Here is a 27523-nt window from a genome sequence, read left to right as displayed (position 1 = left end):
TGAGGAGCTGAGAGAACATTGTGCGCTGACATTGTCTCTTCTAATCTACTAGGCTTTGCCTGCTTTCTTCCTTTTTCTCCTTGTTTCCTCTGGTGCTTTTTCCCTTTTATGTGAAGAGCCTGATCTTTTCGAGAAATCAGAAGATAATTAGAACATTTCTGGCTATATTGGTATAATCTTGAGGTCTTTTTAGGTGTGTGGTTTTGTTCCTTCCCAATAGACAAGGTTGTAATAAATAGGACTTTTGGTGAGCTCATTCCTCTTTTCTTTTCGCATACTTTGTAGTATAAATATTTTCAGATGTTCAAAAGAAGTGAAAATATCTGGTTCATGAGACACTTCAGATACTATTTAGTCTTTGCTGAAGGGCTCGATTCTTAGCTTGAAGCAGCATTACCTACATTAAGTTTTCTTTTTTTCTTAAGATCTAATTCTCTTCTTATAGATCTGTTGAAAAATGCTTGGAATAGAGAGACTAAGTACCAAATGACCAAATGCACACAATTCTGCCTATTAAAAAAAATGAAAAAAAAATCTTGAAGATTAATAATGAATGCTCTACAAGATAAAACAGCAATTATAATTTTATAAATTTTTTTCTCATAAATCTGAAATAAATTGTACAGAATTTCAAAAGTTCTTTATTAATAACATATATTATAAATAAATATTTTAAAATTTACAAGTTAGGTAAAAGATCTCCCAAGTTAAATGCCATTTATCATATAATCATTGTACAGAAGTAATATATACAACTTCTTGGCTTACTAGTAACTTTGTACCAGTTACTTGAAACAACATCCTTAAGGTTTAATAATATATTGTAATAATTCCATTTTCACTTTTTAGAGTTTGATAGAAGACAGTCAATATCCTGAAGGATTTCAGAGGTTTTTTTCAATGCTGCCAATACTCTGTTTTCATTAACTTCTAGCACGGTTTCTGAAGATTTTGGTTCATACTGATCAGAAGACTGTTCATTTGTCTTCTTAGCAGTCTGGTTTAGGATACCACTATTCTCCAATAACACTAAGTTGCTTAATTAAGGATCGTTCCCCCACATTTTTTATTATATAAGTATTTTTAATTTCAGAAAGCCTGGCCTTCATATTAAAATATTTTTCCATTGGAAGGAAGATCTCTTGGATTCCTAATAGAATTGGGACTTCAGCACTTATCAAGTTTACCCTTATAGATGAAGAAATGGTTACAGCATAAGAGGGGGAAAGGAAAGAGGATGTACATGTGTGTGCTTGGATAGAGGTTTGGTGACAGGGAGGAAATAAAAGAAAATCTCAGTAACGTTTAAGTGAAGAAGTAAAGCAGGAATAAAAGGGAACAAAAGTAGGGGTGCTAGGACTATAAACAATCTGTGTAGTTATTTTTTAACTTAAAAAAGATCTAGAGTGAAAAACCTGTCCTCTGTTGCAGAGCTACTTTATTATATGAATAGGATTACAGAAAAATCACAAGATAAAAGAAATTTAGATGAATGGGTGGGAATGCACAGAACAAAGGTTTCATAAGAAAAAGAAGTCAGGGTCCTATACAAGATGGCAACATAGAGGGCTCCCGAACTCACCTCCTACCACAAACACACCGAGTCTACAGCTACACATGAAGCAGTTCCCTCTGAAAGAAATCCAGGAACTACCTGGGCAACTTCTATACATCTGGCAAATGAGAAAATACCCACACTGAAACAGGTAGAAAAGGCTGAGATGCTCTCTCGCCATAAACCCCAGCCCCAGCATAGCAACATACAATCAGGAGGGAATTCATGACTCCCAGCTTCTCCCTCAGGAGCAAAGGGTTTGGATCCAACATCTAATGCTCCAACTTTTAAGACTTCCACCTGAGGGATGGGCCTCCAAGACACCTACCTCTGAAAGCCAACAGGGCTTGTGTCCAAGAGACCCACAAGCTATAGCTAACAAAGAAACAGTTCTTAATGGGTTTGTAAGGACTCACTGGGACCCTCCCCCAGGACTCAGCACAGCGGGAGCAGACAGAAACACTCATTTCCCAGTCTTTCCCTAAAAGAGGCCTAACTGCATACTTTAAAAGCTGCTGCCTGAGGGTCAGGGTTCTAATTTAGCACACATCTAGGAGCTGAGTGTAATTCTCCCCAGAGGCTGGCAGGTGACATCTCCACATTCTCCCTCTGGCCTGTTCCAGGTTACCAGCTCTCTCCCTGGAAGGAGCTTGTGCACATGTAAAAAGACAATAGAAAAGATAAATGAAACAAAGAGCTGTTTTTTTTTTTCAAGATAAAGAAAATAGACAAAGTTTTAGCTAGACTTACCAAAAGAAAAAAAGAGAGGACTCAAAATAAGAAAGAGGAGAAATTACAACTGATACCACACAATACAAAGGATCATAAGAGATTACTGTGTACAATTATATACCAACAAATTGGACAACCTAGAGGCAATGGGTAAATTCCTAGAAACACAACCTAGAGAGCCTGAATCATGAAGAAATAGAAAATCTGACCAATTACAGTTAAGGAGATTGAATCACTAATCAAAAACCTCTCAACAAACAAGAGCCCAGGATCAGATGGTTTCACTGGTCAATTCTACCAAACATTTAAAGAAAAATTAATACCAATCCTTTTCAAACTCTTCCAAAAAACAGAAGAGGAGGGAAGACTTCCAAATTCATTTTACAAAGGATTACCCTAACAACCAGAACCGGACAAGGACACTACAAGAAAAGAAAATTACAGACCAATATCCCTGATGAACACAGATGCAAAAATCCTCAACAGAACATTAGCAAATGGAATTCAACAATATATTAAAATAATCATACACCACAACGAAGTGGGATTTATTCCAAGGATGCAAAGAAGTTTCAACCTATGAAAATCAATGTGAACCACCTCATTAACAAAATGAAGAATAAAAATCATATAATCATGTCAATAGATGCAGAAGAATTCTCAACAAACCAGGTATAGAGGAAATGTACCTCAACATAACAAAGGCCATATATGAGTAGCTGACAGCTAACATCCTACTAAATGGTGAAAAGCTAAAAGCTTTTCTTCTTAGATCAGGAATAAGACAAGAATGCCCCTTTTCACCACTTTTATTCAACATAGTACTCGAAGTCCTAGCCAGAGCAATTAGGCAAGAAAAAGAAATAAAAGGCATACAAATTGGAATGGAGGAAGTAAAAGTGTCCCTATTTGCAGATGACATGATGTTATATATAGAAGATGCTAAAGACTCCACCAAAAAGCTGTTAGACCTAATAACCAAATTCAGTAAAGTTGCAGGATACAAAATCAATACAGGCATACCTCATTTTATTGTGTGTCACTTTACTGCACTTCACAGATAACTGCATTTTGTACAAGACCCTCCACAAGCAAAAAGATTACAACTCGCTGAAGGCTCAGATGATGGTTAGCATATTTTAGCAATAAAGTACTTTTTAATTAAGGTATGTACATTGTTTTTTAGACATAATGCTATTGCACACTTAGCAGACTATAGTATCGTGTAAACCTTTTTTTTTTTTTTTGAGGAAGATTAGCCCTGAGCTAACATCTGCTGCCAATCCTCCTCTTTCTGCTGAGGGAGATTGGCCCTGAGCTAACATCCGTGCCCATCTTCCTCTATTTTATATGTGGGACGCCTGCCACAGCATGGCTTGATAAGCAGTGCATAGGTCTGTGCAAACCCTGCAAACCCTGGGCTGCTGAAGTGTAGTGTGTGAACTTAACCACTACAACACCGGCTGGTCCAAGTGCAAACCTAACTTTTATATGCACTTAGGAAACCAAAAACTTTGTGTGCCTTGCTTTATTGCAATATTTGCTTTATTGCAGTGGTCAGGAACCAAACCCACAATATCTCTGGGGTATGCCTGTATTAAAAAATCAGCTGCACTTCTATACACCTACAACAAACTATCAGGAAGAGAAATTAAGAAAACAATCCCATTTACAATTACATAAAAAAGAATAAAATACCTAGGAATAAATTTAAGCAAGTAGGTGAAAGATCTGCACGCTGAAAACTATAAGACACTGAAGAAAGAAACTAAAAAAGATAGAAATAAATGGAAAGATACTCCATACTCATGGACTGGAAGAACAAATATTATTAAAATGTCCATACCACCCACAGCAATCTACAGATTCAATGCAATCCCTATAAAAATTCCAATGGCATTTTTCACAGAACTAGAACAAACAATCCTAGAATATGTATGGAACTACAAAAGAATAGCCAAAGCAATCTTGAGAAAGAAGAACAAAGCTGGAGGCATCATGCATCCTTAATTCAAACTATATTACAAAGCTAGAGTAATCAAAACAGTATGGTATTGGCATAAAACCAGACAAATACATCAATGAAACAGAATAGAGAGCCCAGAAATAAACTCATGTATATACGGTCAATTAAGTTACAACAAAGGAGCCAAGAACATACAAAGGGGAAAGGACAGTCTTTTCAATAAATGGTGTTGGGAAAACTGGACCCTATCTTACAGCACACACAAAAATCAACTTAAAATGGATTAAAGACTTGAACATAAGACCTGAAACCACAAAACCTCTAGAAGAAAACGTTGTGGGTAGTAAGCTCCTTGACATCAGTCTTGGCAATAATTTTTTGGATTTCACACAAGAAGCAAAAGCAACAAAATTAAAAATAAACAAATGGGACTATATCAAACTAAAAATCTTCTGCACAGCAAAGGAAATCATCAACGAAATGAAAAGGCAACCTGTGGAATGGAAGAAAATATTTTCAAATCATATGTGAAGAGGGGTTAATATACAAATATATAAAGAACTCATACAACTCAAAAGCAAAAAAAAAAAATCTGATTAAAAAGTGGGCAGAAGTACTGAATAGACATTTTCCCAAAGACATACAAATGGCCAACAGGTATATGAAAAGGTGCTCAACATCCCCAATCATCAGGGAAATGCAAATCAAAACCACAATGAGATATCAGCTCTGAGCTTCATACCTATCATCAAAAAGACAAGAGATACAAGTGTTGGCGAGGATGTGGAGAAAAGAGAACCCTTGTGTACTTTGGTGGAAACGTAAACCAGTACAGCCACTATGGGAAACAGTATGGAAGTTCCTCAAAAAATTAAAAATAGAACTACCATGTAATTCAGCAATCCCATTTCTGGGTATATATCCAAAGGAAATCAAACAGACTTTTGAAGAGAGATCTGCACTCCCAAGTTCATGGCATTATTCAAAATAGTCAAAATGTGAAAACAACCTAAGTGTCCATTAAGGATGAAGGGATAAAGAAGATATACATATATACACACACACACCCCCACATATATACACATATACACACACCATGGAATAGTATATAGCCATGAGTAAGAAGAAATCCTGCCATTTGCAACAACAGAGATGGACCTTGAGGGCATTATGCTAAGTGAAATAAGCCAGACAGAGAAAGACAAATACTGCACAATGTAACTTATATGTGGTATTTTTTAAAAAGTCAAACTCATAGAGACAGAGAGCAGAATGGTGGTTGCCAAGAGCTGGCATTGTGGGGGAAGTAGGGAGAGGGTGATAAAAGGGCATGAAGCTTCAGCTAGAAGATGAATAAGGTCTGAGGATTTAATGTATAACATGGTGACTATAGCTGATAACATTGTGTTGTATGGTTGAGGTTTGCTGGGAGGGTGGAATTCAGATGTTCTCACGAAAAGAAAAGGGAAGGGGAGGGCTGGATATGTGAGGTGATGGATGTGTTAACTAATGAGACAGGGTAATCCTTTCATAATATATATGTGTGTCAGGTCACATGATGTACACTTTAAATATCTCATAATTTTGTTTGTCAATTATACCTCATGAAGCTGAAATTTAAAAAAATAAAAAATAACAAAAATCCTTAAAAAAAAAAGGAAAAAAGAAAAGCAAGTCAAATATAGGTCTCAGTTACAAGTTAGAGTATAATTACATAAGTGAAAAAGTCTCCAGAGACCTTAACCCTAGCTCACTGTCCTTTGCCTAATTTAAACTCAATGAAAAGTATAAATGTTAACATGATGTACTTTCTATAGACAAGATACATCTTAAATTACAATCATAAACATTATTCAGTAAAGCTCCACAATATGCATGTATGAATTAATATACAGAGTTTTGAATTAAGCCTAGACTGGAAAGGGAGTAATTATGCAGGACAATACATTCTGTTCAAAGGATACAGTTAAACTTCTGTATCTTTTCAAGTTCAGACGCCACAGACCTGTGCACAAAAAAAACGTTAAGTTCATGCTGGTTGAGTGAGTCCTTTATATCCACAATATTTCAAATAGGCATACTTGATTTTTTTTCATAAAGCTTAGAATTTTAGACAGAAGAACCTAGAAGTTAAGAATTCCCTTTATATTGGCTTTATTTAGCAACGAGTCAACTTGACTCAAGTGATCCTGATCCTTATTGAGTGCTTTTAATGAGTAAGGCCAGTGAATAAAAGTCCCCGCCTCAAGCACTTCTGAATCAAGTATTGATCTGAAGGTAATGGGCCTTCCTGCTACAACTTCTTAGTACTAACCTGGCATACCCTCTACTTTCCTCCTCAAAGTTTACGCAAACTTTAAAAACCTACTAAAATCCCATCACTTCTGTGAAAGAAGTGTTCTCTCCGTCCTTGAATTCCTATAGCATTATGTTAATTAATCGTATACTCATTTGTAATGTCCTCTCTTGAATTAATTTTCTGATCTTCATACCTAGATGGTCTCTTTCAGTAGAAAGGATCTTTTCTTATTCTTCTGTACTGTGCACATCTAGTAAGACCTCATTTATATGGAACTCTCAGAAAATGGATGGTTTTGGAGGACCAAGTTTTTACACAGCTGAATTAGGTGTCAAAACATAACTATTTTCTACTAAATTTCTTCTGGAATAGACAACCTACTCATTTCATCATTTTATTAAGCACAGTATACTAAACATTCTCTTCTCCTTGACTCAGAGGGTTAACATATGAACATTAGCTCTTACCATGTTGCACAGAAACAGATATTGGAGCAACTGGTATGGGGTAGAGGGCTGAATGTATACAACTCCAGCAGAACCTCTTATGTGTGTGTTCTTTGTATTTTTCCTCATCAAGCTAGAACGAAAATATGAGCAGTGGCACACAAGTAGAAACTAGAGTAACTTGACTAGCTCTCTACAAAATTAATGAGGATATTAATGTCTAACACATCTCTTTATTCAAGTCACTAGAAAGGTCTTCTTCACAGTTCATAATAGGATGACTTGTCTGCTTTATACAATGGACCACATTCTTGCACTTGTCAGCTTGCACTCTTTACTCTTACTCCAGCCTATGCACGGAGAATGAAAGAGATCTTTCATCATTTTAAGCATCCATGGTAAAGATTTGGATATGACTTACTCCAAGGCCTGTTGATTGTTCATCACTGCAAAATACCTTTTTTTTTTTTACTCATTTTTCTGGGTGTAAGCAACAATACAAACTACCTTTAATGCTGTTGCTCATACCATGAACCATCTTCTTATGAAATGTCTTCTGCAGTATTTTTTGACTAGCATCCCTACTAAAAAGTTGAATCAGTAAGCTAATGATAGAAGGTGAGTTGAAAAAAATACTGAAATACAATTTAGGTAGCTGTTTATAGCACAATCTCTTCTCCTCCTTCAACATACTCTTTTTGACAAGATAGAGATGTCTTAGGCTTTGCAAGGGGCATGGAGCAATTGCAAGCGGCTGCATCTTCCCTCCCTACTCCTCCTCAATCCCTCTGTCTCTCTGCTGCTCCTCGTTGCTTCCACCCATAACTGCTATCACCCGTCTTCACTTCTCTCACTCTCACTTTTTAGTGTATTCTGACAGTTATTTTCTTCTAAGCTTTCATATAAAAAGGCTGGCATTTTACAAACCCTGCCAGCGAAGCAATGATGAAGTGACCAATTTTACAGCCATGTGCAATTTCTCTTTCCTCCCAACTATGTTTTTCAATAGCTACTTGGACAACTTTTCTGCTCCCAAACAGCTGTAGCTGAAGAATGAGGGATCTGGAAAGCTGGATCCTTAAGATACCTGAACTATTCAAACAACACCTACTGATTGTACCTCTTTCTCTAAGCAACTTAGGAATGAAAAGGTGATAAGAGTCAGGCTTAATGTTTGTATTTTTTTCACCAAGCTATAATAAGACACGACTTACGTTAAAGCTTCCTAAATTGTTCATGGTATCCTTCTTTTCCAATATATCATTGGAGATTATACTGTCAGTGATACTAACCTTTCTAATGATCTTGCTTCCTGTCATTTTTCTATTTAGCAACTTGTAATTCCATCAAGTCTGAACTTCTCTATTGATTAGAAATCCATTCCTATCTGTCAAAACTCATACTACACCTGAACAAATGGCATCTGCTCCATAAAAACTATCTTCTCACTATCTCCACAGGTCAAAATATCCTTTACCCTTTCTTTTCTTTTTTTTTTTGACCTCTGTCCTTGCTTCCTCCCTAAAATGTCTTAATTTCCCTAACTATCCCTTTGAAGCCCAGTTCTAGTCCCCTGCACAGTGAAAGGCACACAGGAGGGACTAAAATACTTGCTTTACTTGTTGATTTGACAATTAATTTTTGGGAGATAATTAATAGAAATTATTTAAAAATCAACTTTTTCTGAAAGCTTATTGTGTTAGTCAACATTTTATTTCCTTTAATATTACTAAAATTTTAAAGAAACTCCTTTAAATTTTTCCATAAAGTTTTCAGGATGAATTTATCACATTAAAAGTCACCCATTTTGATATGAAGTTTTCAATGCAGTCTTCTGACATTCAGAGGAAATAGAAGATGATGAAATGTAATAAATTAGGTATCTGATTAAAGATAAATTATTTTCAAGCTTAAGCTATCAAAAACATTATAGGAGTTAAATATATTTAACTACGAGAAAGTTTTTTGGGAAAAAAGCCTTCGAGTTTACCATTTGACATTGTAATATTTGAGTATTAGTTGGCTCTTCTACACAGATTGAGTTTAAAAAATATATAAATACCAATTTTCTTCAAGAATAGAAGATGAGGGACGTCTGGGCTGCTCTCTCTGACTAGTCTGCGCCAGTCTTCTGCACCACAATATTACTGCTGCCACATATCTAGATTGAATACATTCAAATAAATATTTGAAAATGAACTTGGATAATATTTATAAAAGTATTCAAAAAATGAAAAAATCATTAAGACAATTTGGGGAAAAAAGAAATAAAGAAATGAATTCTAAAGTAAGGTATTTACCGGGCAATTTTCTGCATCTTTTTCATTGGAAATAAAAAAGGCAAGTTATCCTCAGTCTTCAAGAATAAAGTGATTTACTCACGTTCATGATTAATAAAGATGAGATTTAAGAAGCAGAGCAAATGTGATACTTGGATTTCATTCAAAGTTCAAATTCAAATGTCTAAATTCTCCTTTTAGTTTTTCAAAATAAAATGAGTTTCATTAAATTTTATCATAAAAATGTCTTTACATATATGAAACTGAGCATTTGCTTTCCAAAACTTAAACCAGAAAACATCCATTAATGCATACACATACATATACAATTATATGTAAATGACTGAATATACGAAACAAGTATCAAGTTTAATACAATGAACGATCTACAGTGATTGGCTGAGGGGCCAGCCCGGTGGTGCAGGGGTTAAGTTTGCACATTTCACTTCTCGGCGGCCCGGGGTTCGCTGGTTCTGATCCCGCGTGCGGACAGGGCACCGCTTGGCAGGCCATGCTGTGGTAGGCATCCCACATATAAAGTGGAGGAAGATGGGCATGGATGTTAGCTCTGGGTCAGTCTTCCTCAGCAAAAAGAGGAGGATTGGCAGTAGTTAGCTCAGGGCTAATCTTCCTCAAAAAAAAATAAATTAAAAAAAATAAAGTGATTGGCTGAAAAAAATAATGTTTTCTAAAGACACTATTTTTTGGGGGTAAATTATTCAAACTAGCAACGAGTGTTGCAGCATTTTGACCAAAATGCAATAAATCTCAATAGAAAAATAAATTCAAGAGATAAGAAAGCAATTCTTTTGTGAAGATTCTCAAGTAAAATCACTAAAATGTCAAGAATATCACAAGTGCAATAATTATAACAAATTACATAAACCAAAAGAGAAAAAGTATATTCATAAAAAGCTGATTTCAAGATTCTTCTCCAATTTAAGAACCACCATCAGCTAATTTCTTTCCACCTTATAGAAATATATGGAAGTTTATTTGTGCTTGCAAACCTTATTTCAAATTGGTTAGTGGATTAATTAGTTAATTGGTTAAGAGAGCTGACCAGTTATATCTGTAATACATTCATTTTGAAAAATCACTTGAATAAAAATGGAAATGATTAAAGCTGACCTGATCTATTTAGTTATGCTAGATGCCAATATAACTATAAACTTTGAAACCTGCTGAAATGACTTCATTCAAATTATCCACATGGAAAAGCTAAAAAAAGATTTAACATGTAAATAATGTTTATTATGTTTCCTCTCTGTCAATTAAAAGTTATTTACTAACATGAAAATAATTTAAAACATTGCTTTGCAGTACCTTTCATAAGGTCCAGGGTGTTCAACTTGAATTAACTGATCTTGTCCATCAGGAAAAGTTAACTTACACCAACCTAACTGGAGGCCTCGATTTACCTTAAGAAGCAAGGAGGAAAGGTAAGCTTTATCATTCTAAAACTGAAAAAAAAAACCCAAAACAAAACCCTCTTCTAACTTATCAATTAAAAAAATAAGTAGATAAATCATTAAAAATTTATTTTGACTAATTTAAAAGGTATATTTTACATGGGATATGCGTATTATTTAACCACCACTCTTATATAGATAATTATCAAAAGCAAAAAAGTACTAGTCCCTCTCTCTATAAGGAGTTACCTTTATAAAATACTATTTGTCACACTTTTCTAATTTTTGCTAGAAATCCAATGAGATCAGTAAAGCCTCTTGACAGATTTTATACTTCAAAAAACAAAGATAGAACAAGGAAAACAAAGTACAACACTATTTCCACAGATTAAAAAACAATAAAAAATGTATTTCAGTCTGAAGTACACTCACCTGTCCCTTTTCAGTAAAAGAGGCAAAATTCCAATTTAGGGTTAGAGTAACGCCATCTAAAAAGATAGCATGTACTTTGTCATCGGAGTATGCAAGAAATCTTCCCACGCTGGGTATGAGAGATTCTCTCAAAAGCACAGGCAGTATATTGCTATCATTTATCCCAGGTACCTAAAACCAAGTAAATAAAAATAGCGGGAAATAGTTATCCATTAATAAGATTTAAATGATTAATGAACTCTAAGGCAACCTCAGATTCTTACTCAGAAGTTGAATATTGTGGAATCCTTATGTATGTTTCAACTTTTCCAGAAGTGGATACCCAAAAGAGTCTATCACAAGCAGATTAAGTTCTAAGATCTTTGTAAACTCACCGTTCTGTTCTGAACTTTACATAGAACATAAACAAAAATTAGCAACTACAGCAATATATAGGTTTACAATGAAATTACAGAAAGCAAAGTCTGAGAACCACTTCCTCCAAATCACAATTAAAGAATTTACTTTTACAGCTAGGGAAATAGAATAGAATACAGTAACATCATGGTTTATTATAAAAAGATACTTCAAATTCAATCAACTCCCCTGCCCTTCCCCCTCTGTTAAAAAAAAAGAAACAAAAACAAACTATATACAATAAAAGTATAACATAAAAGCCTGATTTTGCAGTGTTTATCTATTAAGTGGATATTCTCCGGAACAAACCAATATTAACGCTACAAAGAATTTCTCATGACTTAGATGAAAGTAATTTGAACTTAGAAGTATGTATGCAAAGAGTAAAACAATTTAAAAATATCCTGCTTTTGAAATAATTTTAAGATACCATTTTCCAGCAGCATACACGATAGTTATGGCTTAAAGAAAGCCTCATCTTGGCACAATGTTGAAGAATTCTGTGAACATGAAAAACACTACTTAAACATTTGCAAATAATGGCATTTTTCCAATTCTAGCAAACCATTCTCAATGCCATACAACACTGTAGGCAAGTAACTCATTTCCACTGAAACAGTCCAGACTGCTTTTCTTCCAGAAATCCTTAAGCCCTTAGAGGGGAACTACTCCTGTTGCTTCCCTTTGTGCTAATCGTACCTAGTTAAGGTTATTCCTCTAATTTTTAGGAATGAAATGACTCCAAATAGCATTTTCCTGTGCTCCTTTAGAAGAGGTAATAGATTCGCAGCCCTTGAAAGGGTTAGCATAGTCTAAGGGGGGGGGGGGGTGTGAAATCAAAAGACAAATTCCGCTCCTTCAAATCCACTTTGAAGTTGCTTAGACATAAGTTTATAAACATAAATAATTTAATTCAACAATCCACTTTCATTCTCTTGGGTGCTACAGATTGATTAATTAGGAGAATTAAAAAAACATATGAGCCAAAGAACCAAACTACACTTCATCTTCTGTACACTCTAGAAATCTTTATTACTCTGAGGCTAATAAAGAAATGAAAATTTGAAAGGTATCATCAAATCCTCAACCTGATTCCACGCTACAGTAATGATGCCACACTTACCCACAGAAAAGTCACTTACTTCCTACCAGCACTTGCCCACCATATATGGATGTTCCTCCATATTTAACTTTAACTTTCAAAGCCAGAAGTTCTCTTATAATGATATAGTGACTACCTTATGTTATAAATGATGAGATTAGAAAAGTTGATAGATTTTACCAAAGACATCTATTTCCACTGTACCTACCAATTCTTAATCTTATCCCAACCACTAGAAAATGTATCAAGATCTCAGACACATAACACTTGACTCAGTTGAAGGTGGAGAACTTACCTGGTTGCCTGTTTAATTAGAGAACGCACAGAGAACAGACTTCCTGGTCTATCTGGAGGAAGGTTATTTACTGAATATGTTTTCTCTTCTCTCTGAAAATTAGTTTAAAATGAAAAAATCTCACTAATTATAAATTTTGGCCATTACAGTTATTTCTTTCTTGAAATACATATTTACATAGTGACAAGGCAAGCAGTTATTTTAACTTAAAGCCCATAAAAGGTACATTTTTAAAGGTATTTTATGATACTTTTCCATTTTCCTATTTCTCCTACCCATTCAAAAGTTTCATTCTAATAGCCTATAACTTACTGCCCAATTTCTATCTTGGCTATACTTAACATGGTTACCAAACTAATTTTCCTACACATTAGCAAGAAACTTACCACATAAACTTTTCCCTTTAGACAACAACTACAACAAAATTGGCTATATAGGTTAAAAATTATTTTAATTGAATGAATATAGAATTTTGTCATATTTTACTAAGGGAAGAATTATTGCTACAGTTTATGGAAGACAATATTATTTACAAGCTCAGGGTGTTGAACTTTAAAAAATTATTTTGTTATTCCTTCTGAATTTCCTCTTTCTCAGACTCTTTACTGCTAGAGTTTCCCAGAACTGTTTCCCGCCTTTTCTTCTGAGTTCCTGATTTCTTCTTGGGTGATTCCAATAGGGTCCAAAGCTATGTTCATAAAAATCATAATAGTGGGGGCCGGCCCGGGGGCTCAGTGGTTAAATGTGCACGTTTCACTTTGGTGGCCTGGGGTTTGCCGGTTTGGATCCTGGGTGTGGACATGGCACCACTTGGCAAGCCATGGTGTGGTAAGCGTCCCACATATAAAGTAGAGGAAGATGAGCACAAATGTTAGCTCAGGGCCAGTCTTCCTCAGCAAAAAAGAGGAGGATTGGCAACAGATATTAGCTCAGGGCTAATCTTCCTCAAAAAAAAAAAATCATAGTAGCAACAGCTAACATTTATTGAACAAATATTATGTGCTAGGTGCTATGCAGTTTACATGTATGATCTCATTTACCCCTCAAAATAACTCTGAAAGATAAGAACTACTAATGACTATTTTTTAGGTGAAGAAATTGAGGCTTGAGGCTAAGAAGTGGCAGAGATCTGATTTGAACCTCAAGAGAGTGTAGCCCATACTTTACCATCACTGAGAGAAGATGGGCTACAAAGTCAGAAGATCTGAACTCAAATTGCAGGTCTGCCTCTTACTAACTATAATGATGGGCAGGTTATACAACCTTTTGTAAGCCTCAGTGACTACAATCTGTGCAATGGGGATACTACCTACCAATCCAGACGGTCCTGAGGATTAAAGCTATAACACAAAAAGAATGCACCTGGGACAGAATTTAGTATATAGTAGGTACTCAAACAACAGTCTTTCCCCTTTTATCCTGGACTGTGGACTTGAATATCTACATCTCTACTGGGCTTCTCCCCTGCTTATCACAAAGACGTCTCAACTTCAACATGTTTCTCTTGGGGAAAAAAAAGTAAGTTCAACAAATATGATTTAAGTCCCTCCTGACTCTTCCTCCCTCACAAAATCCCAGACTCTTCCCCCAAAGTAACCACTTCAGTTCAGTGTATACCTGCATACGTCTTTCCCTGTGCATTAACATGTGTATAATATATGGTAATATATAGGTTTGGGGTCTGTTTTTTGTTCTTTACCCAAAAAATATCATTCTACATGTTCTTATGCAACTTTCTTTTTTCACTCAACAGTGTCTTGGAGATCTGTCAAGCTCTCCCTCTTAAGCTTCTACATCTTTCTCATTCTTTCAAACTGCTGCAGAGCATTCCCATAATCTGATCACCTTAGCTTATTTCACCAATTCCCTGTTGATGAACATTTACATTGCTTCCAGTTTTTTGCTACTATGAACAATGCCACTACCTACATCCTTGGCCATGCTTCTTTGTATTTATGTGCTAATATTTTTCTAGAATAGATATCTAGAAGAATTTCTGGCCAATTTTACTTGATATTATCAAATTGTCCTTCATGAAGGCTGAACCAATTTACACTCCAACCAACACTATGAAAGCAGCCCTTTCCACACACCCTTGTTGGCAGTAGATATTACCAACCTTTTTAGTTTTCGACAATTTTGCACAGAGTGAAAAACGTCATGTCATTTTCATTTCTTTTAATTGTATTTCTTTGATGCAAGTAGTAGTAAAGTTGAACATGTTTTCAAACATTATGGATTATTTATATTGCCTTTTCTGTGGCTTCACCATTTTTATCCTTTACTCATTTTTCTATTAGGGTTTTTATTACTGATTTATAGTGTAGAATATTTTCTCCCAGCCCTTTGCTTTTCTTTTTGACTTTATCTAATTTAAGAGAAGTTAAATATTTAAAATTTAATATAAGTTTGAAAGTTTCCAGCTAATCAAACTTTTATGCTTTCTGGTGTTTTGTATTGTACTTAAGAAGGCCTCCCCCACCCAAGATCATAAACACTCTTCCTTCTGTATTTTCTTCTAAGCATCATAAAGTTTGCTTTCTTATATTTAAGCTCTTTAATCCATCTGGAATTTATTTTGGAGTATGGGTTAAAGTAAGAAGCAAACAATTTTATCCCCAAAAGACAGCCAATTGTTTCTAAATCTTTTCACTCAAGTAGACAGAGGAGAGGGAATGTGATGAACACAGACATGTGAGAGTGAAGCCCAAAGCAGCCCACCACAAAGGCACAACTTGTTTGGAAGTTTTGTGTTTTACCCCAAAAGCTCATGCTTCTACTCCATGATGTTTGCTTCAGTATAAAAATTTTCACCCCTTCCCCCAACACCTTTGAGTAAAACTGAACCTCCAGGAAGATGTACTAAGTCTATTTACTTGTCTTTCTACTTTCGTATATTTGAAATTTTCCATAGTTAAAAAAAAAATCTAGGGGCTGGCCCCGTGGCCGAGTGGTTAAGTTCACGTGCTCCACTTCAGCGGCCGTGGTTCTGATCCTGGGCCTGGACATGGCACCGCTCATCAAGCCACATTGAAGTGGCGTCCCACATGCCACAACTAGAACGACTCATAACTAAAAATACACAACTATGTACTGGGGGATTTGGGGAGAAAAAAGCAGAAAAAAAAAAGAAGATTGGCAACAGTTGTTAGCTCAGGGGCCAATCTTTAAGAAAAAAAAAAATCTGCTCTAGTTTTAACTCTTCTTCCTAGCAACTCTGATAATCTCATCACCCAAATACTCCACCCTCTAATGGAGAAAGAAAACATATTTATGTTCCACCCTGCAAAGCCAAGCCATGCGATACTATGGAGATCCCTAAAAATGGGTGGATGCCAATGTCAAGATGGAACCAGCAAATTAAGACTCACTAACAAAACATCCACATTATTACATTTTGGTCTGATATATTAAATCCATCATGTTATGTTTCACTGTTTTCAGCAACAGAGAACAATCTTGTTCAACTTGTAGTTGTATGATCGAGATTTAGGAATTACGAGGTATTTAAAATGTGCAAACAATGACATGGTGGGGGAAAAAAGAATGTGCTTTTTAATGTGCAAATATTAATTCAAAGAAGGATATTGATTCAAAGTAATGCTGCCGGTTTCAGTGTTTTCTACTGATACATTCTATGACAGAAGAAATTTAGCTTCTGATTTAAACACGAATTGCTTAGGCAAATGGATGACAGAAAACAGTATGAGAATACAGTAAAAATACGGTGGTTAATAATTACTGTGCCAGTGTTGGAGTAGTAGCAAGTAATGATATATATAGATCAAACTTCTCATAGATATTCAGAATTATTTAGAAACAGCTATATACCAAAAATCTTCTTAGATCTTCTGAGATCTCATTGTCAGCTTACCTCTTCTGATCCTTCTTGAATGGAATAATATGTAAAATAATTCCCAAAATATGCTCCTTCTGATTTGAAAATAGATCCATCTCCAGGATAAATCTCTATTGAGTTCACATTTTTATGGGTAAGTCTAAGGCAGAGAAATAATCATTAAAAAAATTTTTTTTTCTAATTGAGATTAAAACATACATGAAGGCAATCATTATAAAAAGAAAAAGCAAAGAAGTATGGGGTTTGGCCTATATAGAAAAGCTAATAGTTTCATACTCTGCACCCCAACCAGCTAAATTAATCTTTTTGCAAAAGATAAACAGAACAAACAAGAACTGGTTAATGCATCTATTTCAACAATTAAGCTCAGCTTCTGGAAGTTGGCATCTTGTCTTATCATCCTGATATCCTCGCTGCCAATCACAGTAGCTGGCACAAAATAGTCACTAAAACAATGCCCAGTGCATAGGAGTTAAATATGACACCTCCAGAACCTGAAAATAAGATTATTCTTTAATAATGAAACAAGAAGAATCAATAGCTGATGGAAGAGATTAGGCTTATGTAAAAGGAGCCATCCCTAAGAGATTGACTGTACCTGGAGCAGCCAGGCATAACCAAGGTATTGGGTACTGAAAGGATAAAAACTTGAGCCAAGCCAATTTTACTGAAACAGATGAAGAATATATTTTAAGAAGGGAGTGTGTCTTCATGTGGAAAAAGGAGGGCCCAAGAAACAAAAATTTCACAGTGCTCTTCTAGCATTATTTATGGAAGTAAAACTCTGAGTCTGGCCCACACTAGTATTCCAGTCACTACAGAGGTGTAACTCGTAGCGGGGCAGGGATAATACAATGCAATGGTGTGGGCACAGAGCAGCCCCTCGATGCATATTTGCTGTGTGAATGAAGGCCGAAACCCCCCTAGGCTATCTACCTTCTCTAATTCCATGCTCAACAGGCAACCTTCTGATGTGACTAATTCAGACAACTAGATCCACTGATGCTTGGAAGGGGTATCCTAAATAACTGACATGAGTATTTCATTCACTAGCAAAAGTAAACCCTCACTGGCTTTGGAGTTATCACAAAAATATGGTTAATGTGAATTAGTCACAAGAGCCCTGTGTGCCCTCATAAAATTAAGTTTTGAGACCTGTAAAACTCAGGACCAAACACAGGAGCACAATGGCCCTGACAAAACTGTGTCCTCTTTGGGAGTCTGTCTGCAAGGCTAGTCCCATCCCCTCTGTAACATCACTAAATAGCTCCCACTCCAACACAGGTGCCTTACCTATATGTAATACCCTGGTACCAAACCACTTTCACTGGTTCAGGATAGGAATATTCTTCTTCCTCAGACTGTCTCTGTGAAAGCGAATCACAAAAATTCCACCTGTGAAGGACAAAATACAAACTATTGATTCTGGTTGCTCCACAAAATTACCTTTACAAGTCTGCACAGTGCTGCTGTAACAAATTTACTTCTTGCTTAATTTGTTAGATCAAAGAAAAGTAAAAATGAATATGAAAGCATATTAATGAAATTTAAAAATGTCTTATTTTTCCACGTATTTTCAATAATCTCATTATTAAATATCAGCACAATTACCTAAATTAACAGTTTCACTAACTTTAAAATTTAGGATTCAAACAACAAATATTTACTGAAATATCTATGGTGAACCAGGCACTGTACTGTTCACACTGGGGATATAACACCCAAAAAAGCTGACATGGTCACTGCCCTCAATGGAGATTCCTATCTAGCAAGGACATTAAATAGTAAATATTGAGCATAAAGAAAGAGTTCCTAGATGCTACGGGATTGTATAAGAACCTAATCCTGCCTTGGGATGACCACCCTCAGGAAGTAAGGCCTATGCTGAGATGTGGAAATAAGCATAAGCTGGCGAGCTGAGAGATAAAGGGAGTGTTCCTGGCAGAAGAAAGGTGCAGAGAGGCTTAGAGCAAGCACTCTAAGGATTGCAAGAAGTCCAGTTCAGCAAGAGTCGGGAAAGCAAGAGTGGTGAGAGGCAAGAGGGCAAGAGTAGTGAGAGGGTGGAGGATTATGGATATAGGAAGGGACCAGATAACAGAAGGCCTGTTCAACCATGTTTAAGGATAATGGATTTCAATCTAAGGCCAGTGGCAAGTTATTTAACAGTCGTTAATTTAGAAGCATGAATCTCTTTTGATGTGTACTTATAATACTGGAATTTCCACTTTTAACTAGATGATCATGACAAGCCTGAAAATCATTCCCATGTTTTGTTTAAATAACAAACAGGTACTCAGAGACTACCTGGGATCAATCCCAATCCTACAAGGACTAGCGGTGGGACTTTGCTCAGGGCATTTAACATTTCTGTGCCTCAGGTTCCTCTACAAAGTCGGGATGATAATAGTACTTGCCTCATGGGATTATTATGTGGGTCAAATGGGCAAAGCACAGCTGGGCCTGGCACATAGTGCTTTGTGTTAGCTATTCTCCAGTATTACTGCACTACTTACACAAAGTTCATGTCACAAATCTATAAGCATTAGGTTATTCACCAATTAGTGGAGATAAAAGGTTTATACCTAGCCCTCCAGAAGCCTCTCCATGTTTACCCCTTTTGAAGATGGACATATTTATAATCAGTTAACCAAAGATAAGGGTGGCCTCTGAGAAAGGTATGAAAGAAAGAACCCACGATTGTAAACTTGTCAGATCCAAGTGACCAAGGTAACGGGCTCCACTGAGCAGCAGCTGATACTCCTCCGTGCTAGCTCCCACAGAGCCCTATGCCATCACTTACCACACTCTAATAATCTTTTCAGCAACAGTGACCTTCACTAGGCTCTAAGCTCCTAGAAAGCAGGGCCTGTGTCTTATTCATCTTTATATTCTCTGTGCCTTACAAAGTGTCAAGTGTATAGCCTTCCATCAACATTCAATGCATGGACAGAGTAAGAAACACAAGCAACACACTGACTAGGGAAATTATTTACTACTAGTTATAAGCAAAGTTTTAGATCGACTGAATGAACTTCCTTTATGAATGGTATCAGATGATTTAGCAAGAAAAATTATCCTAAGGTAAGGACTAGTTCTGACAAAAGCTTTATGACAAATAAGTCATTCTTCATTACCTGTGCAGGTGTGGGGCAGGACAGCTGAGTAACAGGGCTCTGGGAAGAACAGAAACCTCTTTTCCTCTTTCCTCTGAAACATCAGAAGTTAAAATTCCACTCTGAGTGATATTTACATCAATTCTAGACATATTGCTGATTTTATTATGAAAACGAAGTGCTAAAGACAAAGGGTATTTCCATTCCTCTGGACAGGAGGCCACAGACCAGCACTGCTTTACCCACGTGTACACACATGTGTATTTTGTACCAGACGAGGGCAGCTCCTCCCTCCCTTTAGTTCCATTTACACAACTCTTCTTCTCTAAAGGATCTCTGGGTTTCAAGATCTGACAATGAAGTTCATTTTCTTTATTCTTCAGTCTCTGTCCTGATAAATTTCCATAAGTACAGATTTTGCCTGCTTTCTCAACTGGTTTGTCCTTTTTGGCTTGATTATTTTTTTCTGACAATACTCTAGATGAGTCTGGTTTCTGGCTTACTTTACACAAAAATTGTACTGTAAATTCTTGCTGAGATTTGGGCAGGCAAAGGTACGCGTGACCGTCTAAAGATGATATCTTCACGGTGCCACTCTGCATACGTATCACGCCATCATCAGTATCAAGACTGGGCCATCTCACTTCTGAGACGTCAATGAAGATACGCTGAGTTGAGGGGAAAAGAAGAGATGGTGAGTATTTTCTGTTAACAGTTCAATGTTCCCAAACATTTGATACTTACACATTGTGTAAGAGAGCTCAAAGTTTTGTTTGTGGTTTACAATCAGATAAAATGAAAAATGGAGGGCTGGCCCTGTGGCTGAGTGGTTAAGTTCTCATACTTCGCTACAGCGGCCCAGGGTTTTGCTGGTTCAGATCCTGGGCACAGACCTAGCACAGCTCAACAAGCTATGCTGAGGTAGCATCCCACATAGCAGAGCCAGAGGGACCTGCAACTAGAATATACAACTATGTACTGGGGGACTTTGGGGAGAAGAAAAGAAAAAAGGAGACTGGCAACAGGTGTTAGTTCAGGTGCCAATCTTTAAAAAAAAGAAAAGAAAAGAAAAATGGAGAACCAGGTGTCAACCTATACAAGATTTTCAACAGAATGTTTGATATTGATAATATTATCTCATTTAGAAAAAAAGATGTAAAACACACACACACTGACAAAAAATGAGAGAAAAGAAAAAGAAAAAATCATTCAGATCATATTTAGTGTTAGAAATATTTTTGTTTAAAATGTACACTGAATCAGAGATGAATAGATTTCCAGACTCTCCCAAAAGTCTACTCTGAAAAAGAACATAAACGAGGGAAGATGAGCACTACAATGCACTATATTAAAAGCAATCATAACTTAAATGGTATGGAACTAGCATAAAAATCTTCAACAGAACAACTCATAGAACACAGAAATAGACCACTCATATCTTAAAGTGTTACATGTGATAACATGAGCTTTTCAAAACAAAGGGGGAAAGGGAGAATTATTTAACAAACAGTACTGAAATTATTGAATAGCATTTGGGAAATAGTAAAGGGTTATCACATGGACTAAACAGAATACCACGGATAAAGTATCTGTCCTAGATAGCACCTGGCATGCTGGAATGAAATAAATTCCAGATGACTTAAAGAGTAAAATTTTAGGGGCCAGCCCCATGGCCAAGTGGTTACGGTCGCACACACCACTTCAGCAGCTCAGGGTCTCGCCGGTTCGGATCCTGGGTGCGGACATGGCACTGCTCATCAAGCCATGCTGAGGCGGCGTCCCACATGCCACAACTAGAAGGACCCACAACTAAAAATACACAACTATGGGGGCTGGCCCCGTGGCCGAGTGGTTAAGTTCGTGCGCTCCGCTGCAGGCGGCCCAGTGTTTCGTTGGTTCGAATCCTGGGCGCGGACATGACACTGCTCATCAAACCACGCTGAGGCAGCGTCCCACATGCCACAACTAGAAGGACCCATAACGAAGAATATACAACTATGTACCGGGGGGCCTTGGGGAGAAAAAGGAAAAAATAAAATCTTTTAAAAAAAAATACACAACTATGCACCAGGGGGCTTTGGGGAGAAAAAGGAAAAATAAAATCTTTAAAGAAAGAAAAAAGAGTAACATTTAAAAAAACTGAACTACTCAAAGGTAAATTGATCCTGACCAATAGCACACAGACTCCTAACAGCTAACAGTGCCTGACGTATCTTTTCATATAAGATAAAAACAGTAGGTGTCGCATAACGGTCTTTTAATCAGTTAATCTTGCCAACAGTGAAACATTTCAACTTCCATTTATATAAAACCTTAAATTTATAAAAACTATTGTCAAGAAAGCGTCTTAAATTTACAGTGCTATCTATGTGTACAGATGTTAGTACAGTATTCACTGATGGCAAAGCTGGTTTGTAAGGTTGGTCATTTAAGAAAGTTCCCTTCTAGAATTAGACTTTCTACTAATCCTAAGGCAGCATCAGCAGCAAGCTACAGAGTTTCAATGAATAAAGCTACTCAAAAGATACAGGGGAAATCAGCCTTGTTGTCTAAGTCACAGCTTAAAATTTTTCATGGCTCCTTTGCCATGAGACAATATACTAGAAAATTACTCAGTAGACAGGCAAACAACATGACGGTGGCAGAAGGTGGTTAAAGACAGTCTTCAGAGTCAGACAGGCTGGGTTCAAATCCTGACTTTGCCACTTAGAAAATTTCCTGGAAAAGGGGCTTATATCAAGCCAATGTACCTGTTCTGATTGGTTGGACATCCATTTCGATCAGCAGGTACCCATGCCGTACTGGTGTTATTAAATATTTTTAATATCATTCCTAGTTCTTGGCACACAGTAAACCCTCAATAAATGATAGTTATTATTATTACTCCTAAAAGTTCAAAGTAGAATTTAGGAAAAGAATAAAATGCATAGGGGCCGGCCTGGTGGCACAGTGGTTAAGTTCACTTGTTACGCTTTGGCAGCCTGGGGTTCGCTGGTTTGGAGCCTGGGTGTGGACCTCCGCACCACTTGTCAAGCCATGCAGTGGCAGGCGTCCCACATATAAAGTAGAGGAAGATGGGTACGGATGTGAGCTCATGACGAGTCTTCCTCAGCAAAAAGAGGAGGACTGGCAGCAGATGTTAGCTCAGAGCTAATCTTCCTCAAAAAAAAGAATAAAATGTGTATACCCATAAGTAACTACACATCTCTAGTGCACATTAACAAATAACTACACACAACCTACTAAAATTTGCCACATAGTTTCTTAGTTTTGACACCTCCAAGAATCAAAAAGTCACCAATCTGAAAAGTTTTGAGTATAATCCTTGGCTATAAAGAAAAAGGCAGGGAGATGAACTATGTAACTTTTGTGTCTCAATCAATACACAGAACATAAAAACACCCAAGTCTGGTGTAATATATAGGCCTATGCATTCTATAGCAATGTGTCTATTCCCAAGTGTCATGAAGAAAAATATTAAATATTAAACTACCTGTTTCTAATTACTTGTTCTCAAATATTACTTATAAAAATGAAGTTTAAAAAATTACCTTTTTTTTTTCAGAAGGTATGATGCTGTCAGATAAAAAAGGGCAAGTAGCAGAAGAGTTTCGAAAATCTAGTGCTCGCTGTAATTGCTCCTACAAAAAAGAAATACAAAATGTAATCTTAAAAAAACTTGAGGGGCCAGCCTGGTGGTAAAGTTAATGCGCTCTGCTTCAGAGGCCTGGGTTCGCAGGTTTGGATCCCTGGTGCAGACCTAGCGCTGCTCATCAAGCCATGCTGTGGCAGCATCCCACATAAAACAGAGGAAGATTGGCAGAGGTGTTAGCTCAGCGACAATCTCCCTCAAGCAAAAAGAGGAAGAATGGCAACAGATATTAGTCCAGGGCCAATCTTCCTCACAAAAAAAAAACCAACTTGAGAATCAATTTAGAATGACAGTAGTCCAGAATACTAATTACTTTCCATATTGTGGCCACCTCAACAATATTTGTTGTTTAAGAGTTAAGTGTCATGTTTACTTACTCGGTAAGTGCTAATAACAAAGTGTGTCCTTTGGCGAATTCTTTCTGGTTGTTCCAAAGGATGTGCTGAAACAGGAGGTGCCTTTTCAAATAAAAATTCAGAGCCACAGGGAGAAAGCTGCAGTCTGGAACCATCAACATATTGTACTTGCACTGAATCATCTTCATAAAGCACCATTCGCACTTCAGCCGCCATTACTACGACTATGGATAAAATGTCCTTCCAAGGTGAAGACTGATGGAAATAGGAAACACAGTTGCACAAATGGTTCTCTTAATGTACACAAGTTATATCAAAATAAATGGATGCATTTTCTAAGAATATAAGCAAAACACATTGCCATTGCATTTATTTTAGTTGGAGAAAATGTGATCATTTTACTACATACTGTTAAATGATCTGAAATTAACATCCCTTGTAACTAATGCCTTGATTAACCCTTTGGGATTTACGGACTCCTGTGTGGGAAGATAACCTAGAGGGAGAGGCTAGCCCACCCAGTTATAACTGTCTTTATAATTTTAGCAGCTTTACTTCTCCTGAAGTTTAATTTCTGTAAATTATGTGCTCAGTATCTCATTTCAAAGAACAAATTCCATCGCAATAAGAATATAGCAAATCATCTGTAATGCATGCAAAAGGCAGACCGAAAGTAACTAAGAAGAAACAACACTGAAAAAGAAATCCAAATACCTGGCTTTTTGTCACCCCAGCCTGGCATTATGGAAGTAGCTCCACGTCACTACTAAGCAAGCTAATTAATCTCCTAGTGTCTTTGATTCATCTTTATTTCTGAATCCAATTTCCTCTTCTCTACCTCTAAAATGACTCTGTATCTTCACCTGTGCTTTCCACATAGGTACGACTGAAGGGGAATTAGAGGGTTGGGTTCCACTAGTACTCCACAGCTCTAAGCCTCAGGTTGTTTCCTTATTTGTAAAATGGGGATAGTAACAGGATTGTTATGAGGATTAAATGAGACAACACAGATGACAGTGCCCAGTATCACAAATGTCGTGTTGTAGGAGCTCAACAAATCTTATGATTCCTTTCTAATGCTAACCTCATCCCCTTCTAGGACATTATCTCCTTCCACCACTCAGGTGATCAAGTTTCACCTGACAGAAAAAAATAACTTTCCATAAATATCACTTTCCCCAGTTTACCCAGATTCCTTACTAATAAACTTCTCAAGTGTAGTATCCACTCATTGTCCACTTTCTTTCCCATTAATCTTCAATTCATTGCAATTCAGCTTTCTCCTCCATCTCTCTACTGAAATCGTTTCACAATGGTCACCAACGTCTTCCTACATCCAATGACTTTAGTCTTCATCCTACTCAACTGGTCAACCTGTGACAGCATTGTCTACCTTCCCTTGCACCAAACTCTCTCTTCCTCTGCCTTTTATTTAAAGAAAGAAAGAAAGAAAAGGCTGCCATGGTTTCCCCTACATCTACCTCTGTTTTTAATCATTTCTTTTCTTCACCAAGAAGAAGGATTCAAGACTGACCTTAGTTCCCATTTCATCCTTTCTTACTATATTCACTCATGTTGCTGTTATGCCCACCCTCCCTTTTAAAAAAAATCTTACCCCTTTTCAATGTATGTAATTAGCTACATATGACATGGCCTATAATCTTTTGTTGACTATGTCAGGATATAATATTAATATTATATGTACTATAATATAGTATTAAGCCATATGGTCTCTGCTGACGAGATTCAGACGACTTCAAGTATTTTCTTTCTCTAGAGAACTTCCAAATCTACCTGGCCTCTTTCCAAAGCTTCCAGCTGCCTGCTAGACCTCTCTTCACATCCCTGTCCCATGTATAAATCAACATGACTAAAATGGAACTGAAACACTTGCACCAAAAGCAGACTTCTGTATTATCCTCTAATTTCACTTTCACTCTTTCCTCTCAGTCCAGTCTACATACAGTAGCCAGACGGATCTTTTAATAAAAATGAGGTTACTCCCTGGATTATAGACCACCATTTGCACTTAGAATAAAATCCAAATTCCTAACCACAGCCTACAACAGCTACACAGTCTGGCCCCATCTACCTCTTCAAATGTCATCTCCTAACTCTCTCCTTGTTCAGGACACTTTAGCTACACCGGCCTTTTTAATGTTTTTAAAACAGGCTTTTTCCCATCTGAGAACCTTTGCACTGTTCTTCCTGCCTAGCATGTCCTTTCATTGTCTCATCACTTTGGTTGGCTCTTTGCCACCAGTAAGATCTCAGCACCAATATCACTTCCTCAAAGTCTTGACTTGACTGTCTCACTTAAAATTGTGCCTAACAATCTCCCAATCACTTTTTATCCATTTCATCTTCTTTTCTTCAAAGCGTCTATCACTATAAAAACTGAGTCTATTTATTTACCTGCTCTCTTTCTTTTCCCACTCAGATATAAACTCAATCAGAGCAGGGACCTCCTCTGCCTATTCACAATTGTATCTCTGGCAACTAAAACAATACTTGGCAAATAACAAGGGTGCAATAAATATTTATTTAACGGTGAACGAATAAATAAGTGAATTTTAAAATTCTTGCTCTCCCTGAATTTGCAATTTGAGTTTATGGCAACTCAATGTTAGCAGCCAATGTTAGCAGAATTTGACTCTCACTCTATTCCCCTCCTTACCCCTGTAACAAGTACTGTTGATTTTCTAAGTCTCTCTCATGAACCTGGCTCCTCTTTTTCTGTTTCAGGCCATCAACTCTTCCCTCAACTCGTGCAACTGTCTGGGACCTTTCTCCAGTTTTTCCCCTCTGCAATCCATCTCCAGTATTGCTGCTATAGGTAATTTTCCACAACCCAGACCATACCAACTGCCTAACATCACTTGTTTACATACTTGTTAAATGGCAATAAATGTTAATGGCAATAAATGTATTTATATTGCAGCTATATATATATATATCAGATGTCTACTTGCTATTTCAGGGAAAAAAAGGTGCAGATACACAGATGGAAAACTTTTATTTTCTAATACCTATTGGAAAACGATTTCTATCTTTGCCCAAGGTCTTTTTAAAAACAGAAAGCATGCACAAGAAACAGTGCAATGTCTAAAGTTTCTGGCGTATCACTAAAAGCCATAATCTGGTTCCAACCCACATTTTCAGCCTCCTCTCTACTGCCTTATTTCTGTTTGTGTTTTCACCACCCAACACATTACACCAGAGTATGTTTAACGATCAAAAAGCCACAAGTCGGTTTTTGACATCCATGGGAACCTCATTTTTCAAAATGCAGTATCTAGTTACAGAAAACCCTCATCAAAACAACAACCAAGGTCTTGCACTCACACAGCCGTTCTGAGCTTAAAAGTCTTGGGAATGAGGCCAATCAACAGCCCCTGTCTTTAATTTGCCAAAATGCTCGCCCTCGGCGTCTGCGCCTGCCCGCGACCGCTTCTCGGGGGGGCTATTCCTTGAATTTGACAAATTACCAACAAGTGATGTTTCTTGATGAAAGAAAAACAATCACAACCGCAGAGGAATAAGGTCACACAGAGTGTTTTGGGCGAAACCTCCGTCAAGTCCGAAGAGCGGGAAAGCGACGGCTGCATCAGCTGTAAGCCCGGAGAGAA

The 27523-nt window shown here is 36.9% G+C and overlaps 1 protein-coding gene across 2 annotated transcripts; it reads right to left on the bottom strand.

The window, feature by feature from the left end:
• Positions 1–678: 678 nt before the first annotated feature.
• Positions 679–27523, bottom strand: C9H5orf34 (chromosome 9 C5orf34 homolog). Of its 2 annotated transcripts, none has more exons than XM_046671955.1 (13): positions 27240–27523; positions 23916–24149; positions 23438–23527; positions 19908–20554; positions 18067–18168; positions 16789–16912; positions 12915–13006; positions 11948–12017; positions 11122–11292; positions 10604–10698; positions 9061–9159; positions 6218–6258; positions 679–1029 (listed from the first exon to the last, which is right to left on the bottom strand). In XM_046671955.1, the coding sequence occupies exons 2-13, from the start codon at positions 24108–24110 to the stop codon at positions 839–841; spliced, it is 1917 nt and encodes a 638-aa protein (XP_046527911.1). In that variant the 5' UTR covers positions 24111–24149; positions 27240–27523; the 3' UTR covers positions 679–838. The 2 variants fall into 2 exon arrangements, with proteins under 2 accessions (XP_046527911.1, XP_046527910.1); XM_046671954.1 differs by having other exon boundaries at positions 27383–27520.

The sequence above is a fragment of the Equus quagga genome, chromosome 9, assembly GCF_021613505.1.
Source record: "Equus quagga isolate Etosha38 chromosome 9, UCLA_HA_Equagga_1.0, whole genome shotgun sequence".
Lineage (NCBI taxonomy): Eukaryota > Metazoa > Chordata > Mammalia > Perissodactyla > Equidae > Equus > Equus quagga.
The sequence above is the reverse complement of the archived record's forward strand: the minus strand, read 5'-3'. Positions and strand labels throughout refer to the sequence as shown.